This window comes from Crinia signifera, chromosome 6 (genome assembly GCF_055691185.1).
Source record: "Crinia signifera chromosome 6, ASM5569118v1, whole genome shotgun sequence".
NCBI classification, from domain to species: domain Eukaryota; kingdom Metazoa; phylum Chordata; class Amphibia; order Anura; family Myobatrachidae; genus Crinia; species Crinia signifera.
In genome coordinates this window covers 131,466,026-131,479,227 of record NC_139222.1, presented here as the reverse complement: position 1 = coordinate 131,479,227, position 13,202 = coordinate 131,466,026, and the positions used below count along the sequence as shown (strand labels likewise).

Sequence of the window (13,202 nt, the reverse complement as noted above, 5' to 3'; positions counted from 1 at the left end):
TCGGTAACACAGGTGTCAATCACCGCCGGGCGTCAGGGGACATGAGGGGGTCATCGGTGACGACGACACCTCACCCCACCCTCACCCCACCTGCCCCCAAGGCTGTGATTGGTCCGTGGGACCCACGGACCAATCACAGCCAAGGCGCGACATTTAAACTAACGGTGACTGCGCTGCAGACGCCATTCCGGTCTGGAATTGCGTGCAGAGCGGTCACCGTGCCTATCTGCCGTGATACTGACCTGATCCTTGCAAATACTTACCTGATCCTTGCAAATACCTTACCTGATCACCTGATCACTGCTTGTAGCGTGCTGGATGCTTCCTGGATCTGACTTCTTGTGACTTCCTGCTGCTGCTGCAGTGTGATAGAGAGATAGAGAGAGATAGAGAGAGATAGAGAGAGATAGAAAGAGATAGAGAGAGATAGAGAGATAGTGACAGAGAGTGCTATATTTTGTGTCTGCTACCCCCCCTTTTTGGGGGTGCAGGTTTTTTTTTTATATATATATAACTGTCAGTGCTGCTGCTGCAGTGTCATAGAGTGATAGATAGTGATAGATAGTGATAGATAGTGAGAGATAGTGAGAGATAGTGAGAGATAGTGAGAGATAGTGAGAGATAGTGAGAGATAGTGATAGAGAGTGCTATATTTTGTGTCTGCTACCCCCCCTTTTTGGGGCTGCAGTTTTTTTTTTTATATATATAACTGTCAGTGCTGCTGCTGCAGTGTCATAGAGTGATAGATAGTGATAGATAGAGAGATAGTGATAGAGAGTGCTATATTTTGTGTCTGCTACCCCCCCTTTTTGGGGCTGCAGGTTTTTTTTTTATATATATAACTGTCAGTGCTGCTGCTGCAGTGTCATAGAGTGATAGATAGTGAGAGATAGAGAGATAGATAGAGAGAGATAGATAGAGAGAGATAGTGACAGAGAGTGATAGAGAGTGCTATATTTTGTGTCTGCTACCCCCCCCTTTTGTGCTGATCAGTATATCTGTGCTGATCAGCAACTTTTTGGGGGTGCAGGGTTTTTTTTTTTTTATATATACCTGTCAGTTGCACCAAAGGTTGTGCACCTGCTGCCCCTCACTGGTAATCAGTGTCGCATCACTGATCACCTTTTTTTTTTTTTTTGAGGGTGCTGTGGGGTATTTTTTTACATTTTTTTGATCAAATTTTTTTGATCAAATTCCTGTTGCCTTTGAGCGCTGTTCAGTGACGGACGTTACTGACCAACATCTGTGCTCAATTTTTGGCGCAGGACCTTTTTTTTTTTTTTTTTTCTGCACTACATACACACTACATACTACATTGAAATAAAGTTTGTACCCCCCCTACACTATACACGTGTTGAAACATTTCACTACCAGAAACACAAAAATAAAAATGGCATCCCAAATGTCATCCCAAATGTCATCCCAAATGTCATCCCAGTCATCCAGAAGAATGTATTCAGCGGAGGAGGCATATGCCATGCTTGCCTCTGACTCTGACACAGCCAGTGAGGCAAGCGGGGAATTTGAAGGATTCATCTTAAGCTCCTCTTCCTCCTCTAGTGATGAGGGACCCCCTCAAAGACGCCCCCGTAGAGCAGCTGAGACCCCCCCCCCAATAATTGATCTCGTATGGACCCCACCACCAGACAATTTTGAGCCCCAGGTTCCTGAGTTTTTGGCCATCCCAGGAATCCAATTTGATTCAACAGGTCTCAGAGAAATTGACTTTTTCAAATTATTTTTCTCTGATGATTTTATAAATTTAATGGTGGACCAAACTAATTTATATGCCCAGCAGTTTATTGCTCAAAACCCCACGTCATCATTTGCTAGGTGGACCCCTGTAGATGCAGTAGAGATGATGACGTTTTGGGGTCTGGTGTTTCATATGGGCATAGTAAAAAAGCCAGAAATTAGGCAATATTGGAGTACAGATGTTCTGTACAGCACCCCACTTTACCGTATGGCCATGACCCGGAATCGTTTTGAGTTAATCCTTAAATTTTTGCATTACAACGATAATGCACAGTGCCCACCCAGAGATGATCCCACCTTTGACCGGCTATTCAAAGTCAGGCCGGTCATTGATCACTTCAGTGCCAAATTTGAAGAGATGTACATCCCAGATAAATTCATTTGCATAGACGAGTCCCTTATACATTTTAAAGGAAGGGTTAAATTCCGCCAGTACCTTCCCAGTAAGAGGGCAAGGTATGGCATAAAAATGTATAAGCTGTGTGAAAGCACCTCAGGGTACACCCACAGGTTTAGGGTATATGAAGGGAAGGATTCAAGAATTGAACCGCCAGAATGCCCCCCCTCCCTCGTAGGTGTTAGTGGAAAAATTGTCTGGGATTTAGTGCACCCCTTCCTGGATAAAGGTTATCACCTCTATGTGGATAACTTTTACACCAGCATCCCCCTGTTTAAGGCCCTTGGTTCAAGAGGTACAGCAGCTTGCGGTACTGTGCGCAAGAACCAAAGAGGCCTCCCAAAAACGCACATTGCCCAAGTAATGAGAAGGGGTGAAAGCAGGGGAATATGCACCGAAAATATGTTGTTGGTCAAATATAAGGACAAGAGGGATGTCCTTATACTGACAACAATTCACGGAGACAGTACCACCTCCGTCCCTGTACGAGGTACCAGTACCCACACCTCAAAACCTAATTGTATCCTGGATTACAATAGGTACATGGGCGGAGTGGATCTTTCAGATCAGGTACTGAAGCCGTACAGTGCCCTGCGGAAAACAAAAATCTGGTACAAGAAGCTGGCCGTGTATATCATCCAGATGGCACTGTATAACGCTTACGTGCTATTCCGTTTTACCAGCCAGAGGGGGACATTTATGCACTTTCAAGAGGAAGTCATAAAGGGCCTAATATTTGGGAACCAGCAGGCAGAGGGCCCCAGTACTTCTAGTACTGGCCCCCGTATTGTACCAGGGCAGCATTTTCCTGATGAAATCCCCTCCACTGGAAAAAAGGGCAGGACACAAAAAAGGTGCAAAGTTTGCTATAAAAAGGGAATAAGAAAGCAAACTATTTTCCAGTGTGACACTTGCCCCGACAAACCCGGCCTATGTATAAAGGAGTGTTTTAAAATATACCACACGTCTATGGATTATTAGGTTCATCATTTCACCGTGCTTCGGGGGTCTTGCTAATGCCACATAGCACCCACCATTCATTCCACCAGAATCTGAGCCGCAAAATCCAAAAATCACTCCTTCCCTTCTGAGTCCTGCCATGCACCCAACTGGTATTTTTTGGTCACATGTGAGGCATTGCCGTACTCGGGAGAAATTGGGGCACAGATTTTGGGGTGCTTTTTCTCCTTCATTCCTTGTTAAAATGACATATTTTGAGCCAGAACTGCATTTTTGTGTAAAAAAATGTAATTTTTCATTTTCACTGCCCAGTTGTATCAAAATTGGTGAAACCCCTGGGGGTTTGAAATGTACACTATACCCCTAGATGAATTCCCTGAGGGGTGTAGTTTGCAAAATGGGGTCACTTGTGGGGGGGTTCCACTGTATTGGTGCTTCGGGGGTCTTGCTAATGCGACATAGCACCCACCAAAATTCCACCAGAATCTGAGCTGCAAAATCCAAATATCACTCCTTCCCTTCTGAGTCCTGCCATTTTTTGGTCACACATGAAGCATTGCCGTACTCGGGAGAAATTGGGGCACAGATTTTGGGGTGCTTTTTCTCCTTCATTCCTTGTTAAAATGACAAATTTTGAGCCAGAACTGCATTTTTGTGTAAAAAAATGTAATTTTTCATTTTCACTGCCCAGTTGTATCAAAATTGGTGAAACCCCTGGGGGTTTGAAATGTACACTATACCCCTAGATGAATTCCCTGAGGGGTGTAGTTTGCAAAATGGGGTCACTTGTGGGGGGGTTTCACTGTATTGGTGCTTTGGGGGTCTTGCTAATGCGACATAGCACCCACCAACATTCCACCACCAAAAATCACTCCTTCCCTTCTGAGTCCTGCCATGCACCCAACTGGTATTTTTTGGTCACATATGAGGCATTGCCATACTCGGGAGAAATTGGGGCACAGATTTTGGGGTGCTTTTTCTCCTTCATACCTTATGAAAATGAAAAATTTGGAGCCAGAACTGCATTTTTGTGTAAAAAATTTAATTTTTCAGTTGCACAGCCCAGTTGTATCAAAATTGGTGAAACCCCTGGTGGTTTGAAATGTACTATATACCCCTAGATGAATTCCCTGAGGGGTGTAGTTTGCAAAATGGGGTCACTTGTGGGGGGGTTCCACTGTATTGGTGCTTGGGGGGTCTTGCTAATGCGACATAGCACCCACCAACATTCCACCAGAATCTGAGCTGCAAAATCCAAAAATCACTCCTTCCCTTCTGAGTCCTGCCATGCACCCAACTGGTATTTTTTGGTCACATGTGAGGCATTGCCGTACTCGGGAGAAATTGGGGCACAGATTTTGGGGTGCTTTTTCTCCTTCATTCCTTGTTAAAATGAAAAATTTTGAGCCAGAACTGCATTTTTGTGTAAAAAAATGTAATTTTTCATTTTCACTGCCCAGTTGTATCAAAATTGGTGAAACCCCTGGGGGTTTGAAATGTACACTATACCCCTAGATGAATTCCCTGAGGGGTGTAGTTTGCAAAATGGGGTCACTTGTGGGGGGGTTCCACTGTATTGGTGCTTTGGGGGTCTTGCTAATGCGACATAGCACCCACCAACATTCCACCACCAAAAATCACTCCTTCCCTTCTGAGTCCTGCCATGCACCCAACTGGTATTTTTTGGTCACATATGAGGCATTGCCATACTCGGGAGAAATTGGGGCACAGATTTTGGGGTGCTTTTTCTCCTTCATACCTTATGAAAATGAAAAATTTGGAGCCAGAACTGCATTTTTGTGTAAAAAATGTAATTTTTCAGTTGCACAGCCCAGTTGTATCAAAATTGGTGAAACCCCTGGGGGTTTGAAATGTACACTATACCCCTAGATGAATTCCCTGAGGGGTGTAGTTTGCAAAATGGGGTCACTTGTGGGGGGGTTCCACTGTATTGGTGCTTGGGGGGTCTTGCTAATGCGACATAGCACCCACCAACATTCCACCAGAATCTGAGCTGCAAAATCCAAAAATCACTCCTTCCCTTCTGAGTCCTGCCATGCACCCAACTGGTATTTTTTGGTCACATGTGAGGCATTGCCGTACTCGGGAGAAATTGGGGCACAGATTTTGGGGTGCTTTTTCTCCTTCATTCCTTGTTAAAATGACAAATTTTGAGCCAGAACTGCATTTTTGTGTAAAAAAATGTAATTTTTCATTTTCACTGCCCAGTTGTATCAAAATTGGTGAAACCCCTGGGGGTTTGAAATGTACACTATACCCCTAGATGAATTCCCTGAGGGGTGTAGTTTGCAAAATGGGGTCACTTGTGGGGGGGTTCCACTGTATTGGTGCTTTGGGGGTCTTGCTAATGCGACATAGCACCCACCAACATTCCACCACCAAAAATCACTCCTTCCCTTCTGAGTCCTGCCATGCACCCAACTGGTATTTTTTGGTCACATATGAGGCATTGCCATACTCGGGAGAAATTGGGGCACAGATTTTGGGGTGCTTTTTCGGTACTTGTTTCCTAGCACGGCCACACCGATTTAGATCGGGGTGGTCGTGTCGGAAAAATCGGGTCGATCGCATCGCATGCGATTTGGTCGCATGCGATGCGATCGACGCGACCGACCGATTTTGGACCCGATTTTTTTCATTGAATCCAATGTAAATTGGGTCCCTGGGACCCAATTTTACATTGGATTAAATGAAAAAAATTCCCAACCCCCCCAAATGTAAGCGCGTAAACTCCAGCCCACGATAGACGACAACCCGAAGCGTGGCGAGCGCAGCGAGCCCGCGAGGGGCGGCGGTGCGCGTCCTACGACCTTTTCATTCCCCTACTATCCACGTCGGCGTGGAGTTGAGAATAGAATAGTGTGGCGAGCGGACGCGGATACCTTCACAGGTAAACGCGTCCCTTCGCGGACTTCACAGGTGTCCGCGTCGCCACGGACACCTGTGAAGGCCGCGAAGGGACGCGTATAACTGGGAAGGTATCCGCGTCCCCTCGCGGGGCTCGCCACGCTTCGGGCTCGGTGGCTCGCTGCGCTCGCCACACTATTCTATTCTCAACTCCACGCCGACGTGGATAGTAGGGGAATGAAAAGGTCGGAGGACGCGCACCGCCGCCCCTCGCGGGCTCGCTGCGCTCGCCACGCTTCGGGTTGGCGTCTATCGTGGGGTGACGACGGGGACATCTATAATGTGAAATGGGTCATATTGGCCCATTTCAAATTTTTTCACAATTTTTCACCATTTCAATGTTAAAAAATATTTTAACATTGAAGCCTATGCAAAAATCGGGGGCATCGCGTCGCATCGCGTCGGGACCAATGTTAATGGTCCCGACCGACGCGATGCCCCCGATATTTTAACTTTCCCGACAAGATTTCAATGTTAAAATATTTTTTAACATTGAAGCCTATGGAAATATCGGGGGCATCGCGTCGGTCGCGTCGGGACCTATGTTAATGGTCCCGACCGACGCGATGCCCCGGATATTGTATCCTAGCCGGCAAAATGGACCTGATTTCAAAAGAAATCGGGTCCATCGGGGGTAATCGTGTCCCTTAATTAAGGGACACGATTACTCCAGATTGTGGCCGTGCTAGGAAACAAGTACCGCTTTTTCTCCTTCACACCTTATGAAAATGAAAAATTTGGAGCCAGAACTGCATTTTTGTGTAAAAAAATGTAATTTTTCATTTTCACTGCCCAGTTGTATCAAAATTGGTGAAACCCCTGGGGGTTTGAAATGTACACTATACCCCTAGATGAATTCCCTGAGGGGTGTTGTTTCAAAATGGGGTCACTTGTGGGGGGGTTCCACTGTATTGGTGCTTTGGGGGTCTTGCTAATGCGACATAGCACCCACCAACATTCCACCAGAATCTGTGCTGCAAAATCCAAATATCACTCCTTCCCTTCTGAGTCCTGCCATGCACCCAACTGGTATTTTTTGGTCACATGTGAGGCATTGCCATACTCGGGAGAAATTGGGGCACAGATTTTGGGGTGCTTTGTCTCCTTTATTCCTTGTGAAAATGACAAATTTGGAGCCAGAACTGCATTTTTGTGTAATGTACACTATACCCCTAGATGAATTCCCTGAGGGGTGTAGTTTGCAAAATGGGGTCACTTGTGGGGGGGTTCCTAACTTTTAGCATCTTATGGTGCCTAGAAACCTACATGGTGCCTAAAAAATAATCTCATAAAAAGGAGGCTCCAAAATCAAGTAGGTGCTCCTTCTATTATGAAGCCTGTGGTTTGGTCAACGTGCACACTAGGGCCACATATAGGATATTTATGAAAACAAAAGAATTGGGGGAATCAATTTTTAGTCACATTTCTCTAGTAAAATGTACTGTGTTCCTTAGAAAAATGTATTAAAATTGCAAATCTGCAAAAAAAATGAAATTTTGAAATTTCACCTACACTTTGTTTTAATTCCTGTGAAACACCTAAAGGGTTAACAAACTTCCAAAATGCTGTTTTGAATACTGTGAGGGGTGCAGTTTTTGAAATGGCATCATTTATGGGGGTGTCTCACATACAAGTCCCTCAAAGTCACATCAGAACTGAGCTGGTCCCTAAAAAAATCAGTGTTTGAAATTTTCTTGAAAATTTGAAAATTTGCTATTCATATTGTAAGCCTCCTAGTGTCCAAAAAAATTAAAAGGAAGTTGAAATAATGATGGAAACATAAAGTAGACATATGGTCTATGTTAGTTATTAACTATTTTGAGTGGTATGATTATTTGTCTCACAAGCAGAAAATTTAACATTTTGCAAATTGCTAAATTTTCCATTTTTTTCCGACATTTTGGTATTTTTCACAAAAAAACACAGACTGTATCGACGAAAATTTACCACTAACTTGAAGTACAATGTGTCACGAAAAAACAATCTCAAAATCACTGGGATAAGTAAAAGCAAAAAAAAGTTATCCCCACTTAAGTGAGACATGTCAGATTTGAAAAAAAGGGCTCTGTCAGGAAGGCAAAAACATGCTGTGTCAGAAAGGGGTTAATATTGGTGAAGGTGAACAACGTTTTTTTGTTTTAAGGCAGCAGTCCATGGTTTTGCCTTGTAAATGATTGCTGCTTTAAAATAAACATTCTAGTTTAGCCATCATCTTGCACTTGGACACTATTACATATGCCCCTTGTAGTGCCACAAGGTTTAATATAATTAATGCTTCTATCATCCATTTTACCCTCATTGGAATAAAAATTAAATTGTCAGCATAATTTTAAATGAAATCTTGGTACTTGTTTCCTAGCACGGCCACACCGATTTACATCGGGGTGGTCGTGTCGGAAAAATCGGGTCGATCGCATCGCATGCGATTTGGTCGCATGCGATGCGATCGTCGCGACCGACCGATTTTGGACCCGATTTTTTTTTTTAATGTAATGTAAATCGGGTCCCTGGGACCCGATTTTACATTGTATTCAATGTAAAAATATTCCCAACCCCCCCAAATTTAACGGCGTACACCGCACCCCACGATAGACGCCAACCCGAAGCGTGGCGAGCGCAGCGAGCCCGCGAGGGGCGGTGGTGCGCGTCCTCCGACCTTTTCATTCCCCTACTATCCACGTCGGCGTGGAGTTGAGAATAGAATAGTGTGGCGAGCGCAGCGAGCCACCGAGCCCGAAGCGTGGCGAGCCCCGCGAGGGGACACGGATACCTTCACAGCTAAACGCGTCCCTTCGCGGACTTCACAGGTGTCCGCGTCGCCACGGACACCTGTGAAGCCCGCGAGGGGACGCGTATAACTGTGAAGGTATCCGCGTCCCCTCTCGGGGCTCGCTGCGCTCGCCACGCTTCGGGCTCGGTGGCTCGCTGCGCTCGCCACACTATTCTATTCTCAACTCCACGCCGACGTGGATAGTAGGGGAATGAAAAGGTCGGAGGACGCGCACCGCCGCCCCTCGCGGGCTCGCTGCGCTCGCCACGCTTCGGGTTGGCGTCTATCGTGGGGTGACGACGGGGACATCTATAATGTGAAATGGGTCATATTGGCCCATTTCCCATTTTTCACATTTTTTCACTATTTCAATGTCAAAAAATATTTTAACATTGAACCCGATGGAAAAATCGGGGGCATCGCGTCGTGACCATTGTTAATGGTCCCGACCGACGCGATGCCCCCGATATTTTACCTTTCCCGACACGATTTCAATGTTAAAATATTTTTTAACATTGAAGCCTATGGGGAAATCGCGGGCATCGCGTCGGTCGCGTCGGGACCATTGTTAACGGTCCCGACCGACGCGATGCCCCCGATATTTTATCCTAGCCGGCCAAATGGACCTGATTTCAAAGGAAATCGGGTCCATCTTATGGATCGTGTACCTTAACTAAAGGTACACGATCCATAAGATTTGTGGCCGTGCTAGGAAACAAGTACCGAAATCTTAATTGTGGCTCATCAATTTTTTAATTATATTTAGGGTATCTTGATTAGTATTAATTATTGATACATAGGGGGTTATTCAGGTTGATTTGCAAGGCTGCGAATTCGCAGCCTTGTGAGTCCACCAAACCCCGCCCGGCAAATGACCGCCCACCTGCCGCCCCCTCAAAGTGCGGCTTCGCCCGAACAGCTGTGAATGGATGTTTTGCATAAACATCCATTTGCATGGCTCGGGTAACCGCCCACATCTTTCGATGGTCACCGACCATCGAATGATGTTTAGCGTGCACGCATATATAAGTGACTTTTCAGTTGCGTATATATGCGTGCACGCTGGCGTGGATGTGGCCGGGCAGCTGACATCCGGTGATGTCAGCTACCCACCCCCCCCACACCCGCGTCACTGCCTCATTACCATGAGAACGCCCAGCGTTCTCTTGGGAATGCTGGGCGTTCCCATATGGTAATGGGGCAGGCCGGCGCCCCCGCCCCTCCCCCCCCCTCCCCCACGCCGGCAATCCTTGATATGGCAAAAATCAACCTGTTTTTTCAGTGTAAATGATTGCCGTTTTAAAAAAAAAATGGCAATACTCCCAAAATCTCACACCCTATTACATTTGGCCCTATATGTTTAATGTAGCTCTTTATTGTGTTCGGTCTGGCATATAGCTCAGAATCCGTGCAGTTGAAGCAATCTCTCTGGCCAAGTGCCCACATTTGTCAGAGTTTATTTTCCAATGTAGAGCCTACCTCCATGGGCTTTATCAGAATATGTCTGCTGAGCTTTGGCAGCTTTGCAATACAGTGTAACTTTTACGTTTATCTGTATGAGGAGCTTTTCCGAGGAGAAATGCTTATGTTGCATCAACAGGGACTTGAGAGAGGCAAGTTATTGCCACAAATACCTTACTATTTGTTCTGCCCATGCTGGCCTTATGGGTTTCTCACATGTGTCTAGGTGCAATCACCTAAGTTTAAAAAAAAATCATGATTGCAACTTTATCACTTTATAATGAGCTTGGATCATCTTTTGCATTACACAAACTTCACAAGTTTCCATATCTGTATTCACAGCTGTCATGGAAAAGCAGAAGAATGCATCAGCTTATGTCGGGCCCTAATGAGCATTACAAACTGGCTCCTGCGATGCTCCACCTTCTATGCAGAGAAGCTAAGGGAGGTTTTAGATCCAATGACTGGGGAATGTCAACTGTCAATGTGCCTGAAGAGGCTTGAGTCCATCCTTTCCAGTACCAAGAATCGTGCACTCGTCCACATTGCCAAGCTTGAAGAACCAGGTAAGCAATCTAATTTTTTTTTACATTTCTGGTCTCTTCCTTTGTTTAAAATACTGTAAATATTTAGAGGTTTTATATTGTATACTGCAATATCCATTATTGATCAAACAGCACACAGAGGGGGAGATGTATGATGCAGTGATAAGGAAGAAGTAATAAAGTGCTTGGTACTCACCAGCCAATCAGCTCCTGACTGTCAAGTACCAGACTGGGTTTAAAAAGGGACAGTTATCACTTCACCTCCCTTAACACCTTTGTTTCGACTATTAGAGGTTAAGTCAGTAACTAGCGGAATCAATAGCCAATAGATACTGACTTTGCTGCTTACACGTAATTATCAGTATCCTTTATGTGCGCCCCCCCCCACAGCACAAAAAAAAAGCAAGACAAGGACATGGTGTAAACATTGCTGCATCATACCACTCAACTACAGGGTGGCAGTAACCAATTTATAATAAAAGTAAGGGAAGGAGAAGCACATATGGGAAGAAGATGACACTTGAGAGGCTAATATGAATGAGCTCTTGCTGTATAACGCTCATGCAGTGGCGTAGCTACGTTTTGGGCGCCCCCCCCCCCCCCGTCACCGCCCCGCCGAGCACCCCTATCCCACCGCCCAGCCAAGCAACCCTACCCCGCCGCCCATGCAAACCCCCCCTCAATCCCCCACAGCCTTACCTATCGCGCTGGTCCCGGCGGCTCCGTTCTTCTGCTGAGGACCACCAGAAAATGGCCGCCCCATACAGCAGACAGTTTCAGAGAACTGTGTGCTATATGGGAGCGGCCATTTTGTGGTGGTCCTCAGCAGAAGAACGGAGCCGCAGGGACCAGCGCGATAGGTAAGTCTGCGGGGGATTGAGGGGGGGTTTAACTATAGCACCGGCGCCCCCACATGCACAGCGCCCCCCCCCCGCGGTGGCGGGGGCTGCGGTGCTATAGTTACGCCCCTGCGCTCATGCATGGATGGCAGCACACTGTAATCATTTATTTTACTTCTGTATTACTGAATAGGCGTAATAACCTCATTAAGAATGTTTAAAATTGCACTGCCCTTTTTGTTTGTTAGTTTTGCTGTCTAAGCTATGAGTGTGCCTCCTTATAGGAACATACTTTTGGCAAGCTTACAAATGTTGTCACTAGGTGATGAGACAAATGACTCCCAGGGTGCTACAATAGTTTCCAGTCAAAGAACAGCCCTTTCTATAGCGGAACATTTGACATCAAATTGAATAGCCAAGAAATGATCTCTAAAACTGTGATTAAGATCTAACTGTATAGCATACTTCCCGATAGACCTGCGTAATCCCCAACAACCTAAAGTTGGGTTTAGGTGATATCCATCGGGTTAAGGTGGCTCTGTAGGTCTGACAGGCGGCTGATAATCCGTTCTTTGCAAAAGCTTTGTTTTCACAGATACAAGTGATTTGTATAGCCACATTGCCACCTGGTGACACAATTTGTGACTAATAATTATTTTGCCATAAATGTCTAATGCATTATCTGAAGTACTGTACAACTAATGTGAGTGCTGTAAATATGGATGCTTTCATTTTAACAGCTACATACACATTTATTTTTGAGAACTCTCAAAATTTCCCACTGCATATGATAGCTTCTACCTCCTAGTAGTATTTTGTGTTGAATAATGTACCTTCTTTCTGTATCGGATCAGCAGTGCCACTGTGTGATAGTCTCTAGCTGGCAGTTATGTCAGACCTAGTTATCATGTCTTATCCTCTTGTAGCCTCCTGGGCAGCCGTTGAACAGTCATTGCTACGACTTGCTGAATGTATAAATCTCCTTCCCAGTGTTCAGCTGAGGAACCTGGCAGAGGATTGCGTCTCACTAATCAGGAGGTACAGCCCTGTGTGTGTGTGTGTGTGTGTGTCTGACTGGCTAGTTTTACTTTACATGTACAGTAGTTTTATAGAAAACGGAACTGAAATTTAATTTGTTGTGTCTGGGAACCCAAAAGCTTTGTGCATTTTTATAATGAATTCCCAAAGTCTTTCCAATGTTTATATGATAATATCAGATGCAGATTTGCCTGTCCAGTATAGCGAAGAGTTTAAGGGCGGGATTCCGACTTTTGGAAATGTCCTGACAGTCGGAATCCTGGCCTGTTTTTGTCCAGCTCGAATGAAACTCGACAGCTGGAATTACATTTTTTGTCAAAAAGTGGGCGTGACAAAACAGATCTAACTTGTTTCAAAGTCGGATCGGTTTCGTCATAATCTGCCTTCAATGGTGACTGAAACGGCAGCATTGAATAGGCAGTGGGCACTACTTCCCCTGTCTGAAATAGCAGCCAGTATTGAATATCTCCCTTATAGTGTCGTTTAAAGTGGATGTGTCCCAAATAAAC

General features: G+C 45.3%; 1 protein-coding gene across 2 annotated transcripts in view; it reads left to right on the top strand.

The window, feature by feature from the left end:
• MED24 (mediator complex subunit 24) overlaps positions 1-13,202 on the top strand; it is a 103,688-nt gene that overhangs the window by 30,954 nt on the left and 59,532 nt on the right. For both annotated transcript variants that reach the window (XM_083147233.1, XM_083147232.1), the window contains exons 6-7: positions 10,614-10,837; positions 12,582-12,693. In XM_083147233.1, the coding sequence (XP_083003359.1) occupies positions 10,614-10,837; positions 12,582-12,693 (336 nt within the window). The remainder of the gene's footprint in view (positions 1-10,613; positions 10,838-12,581; positions 12,694-13,202) is intronic.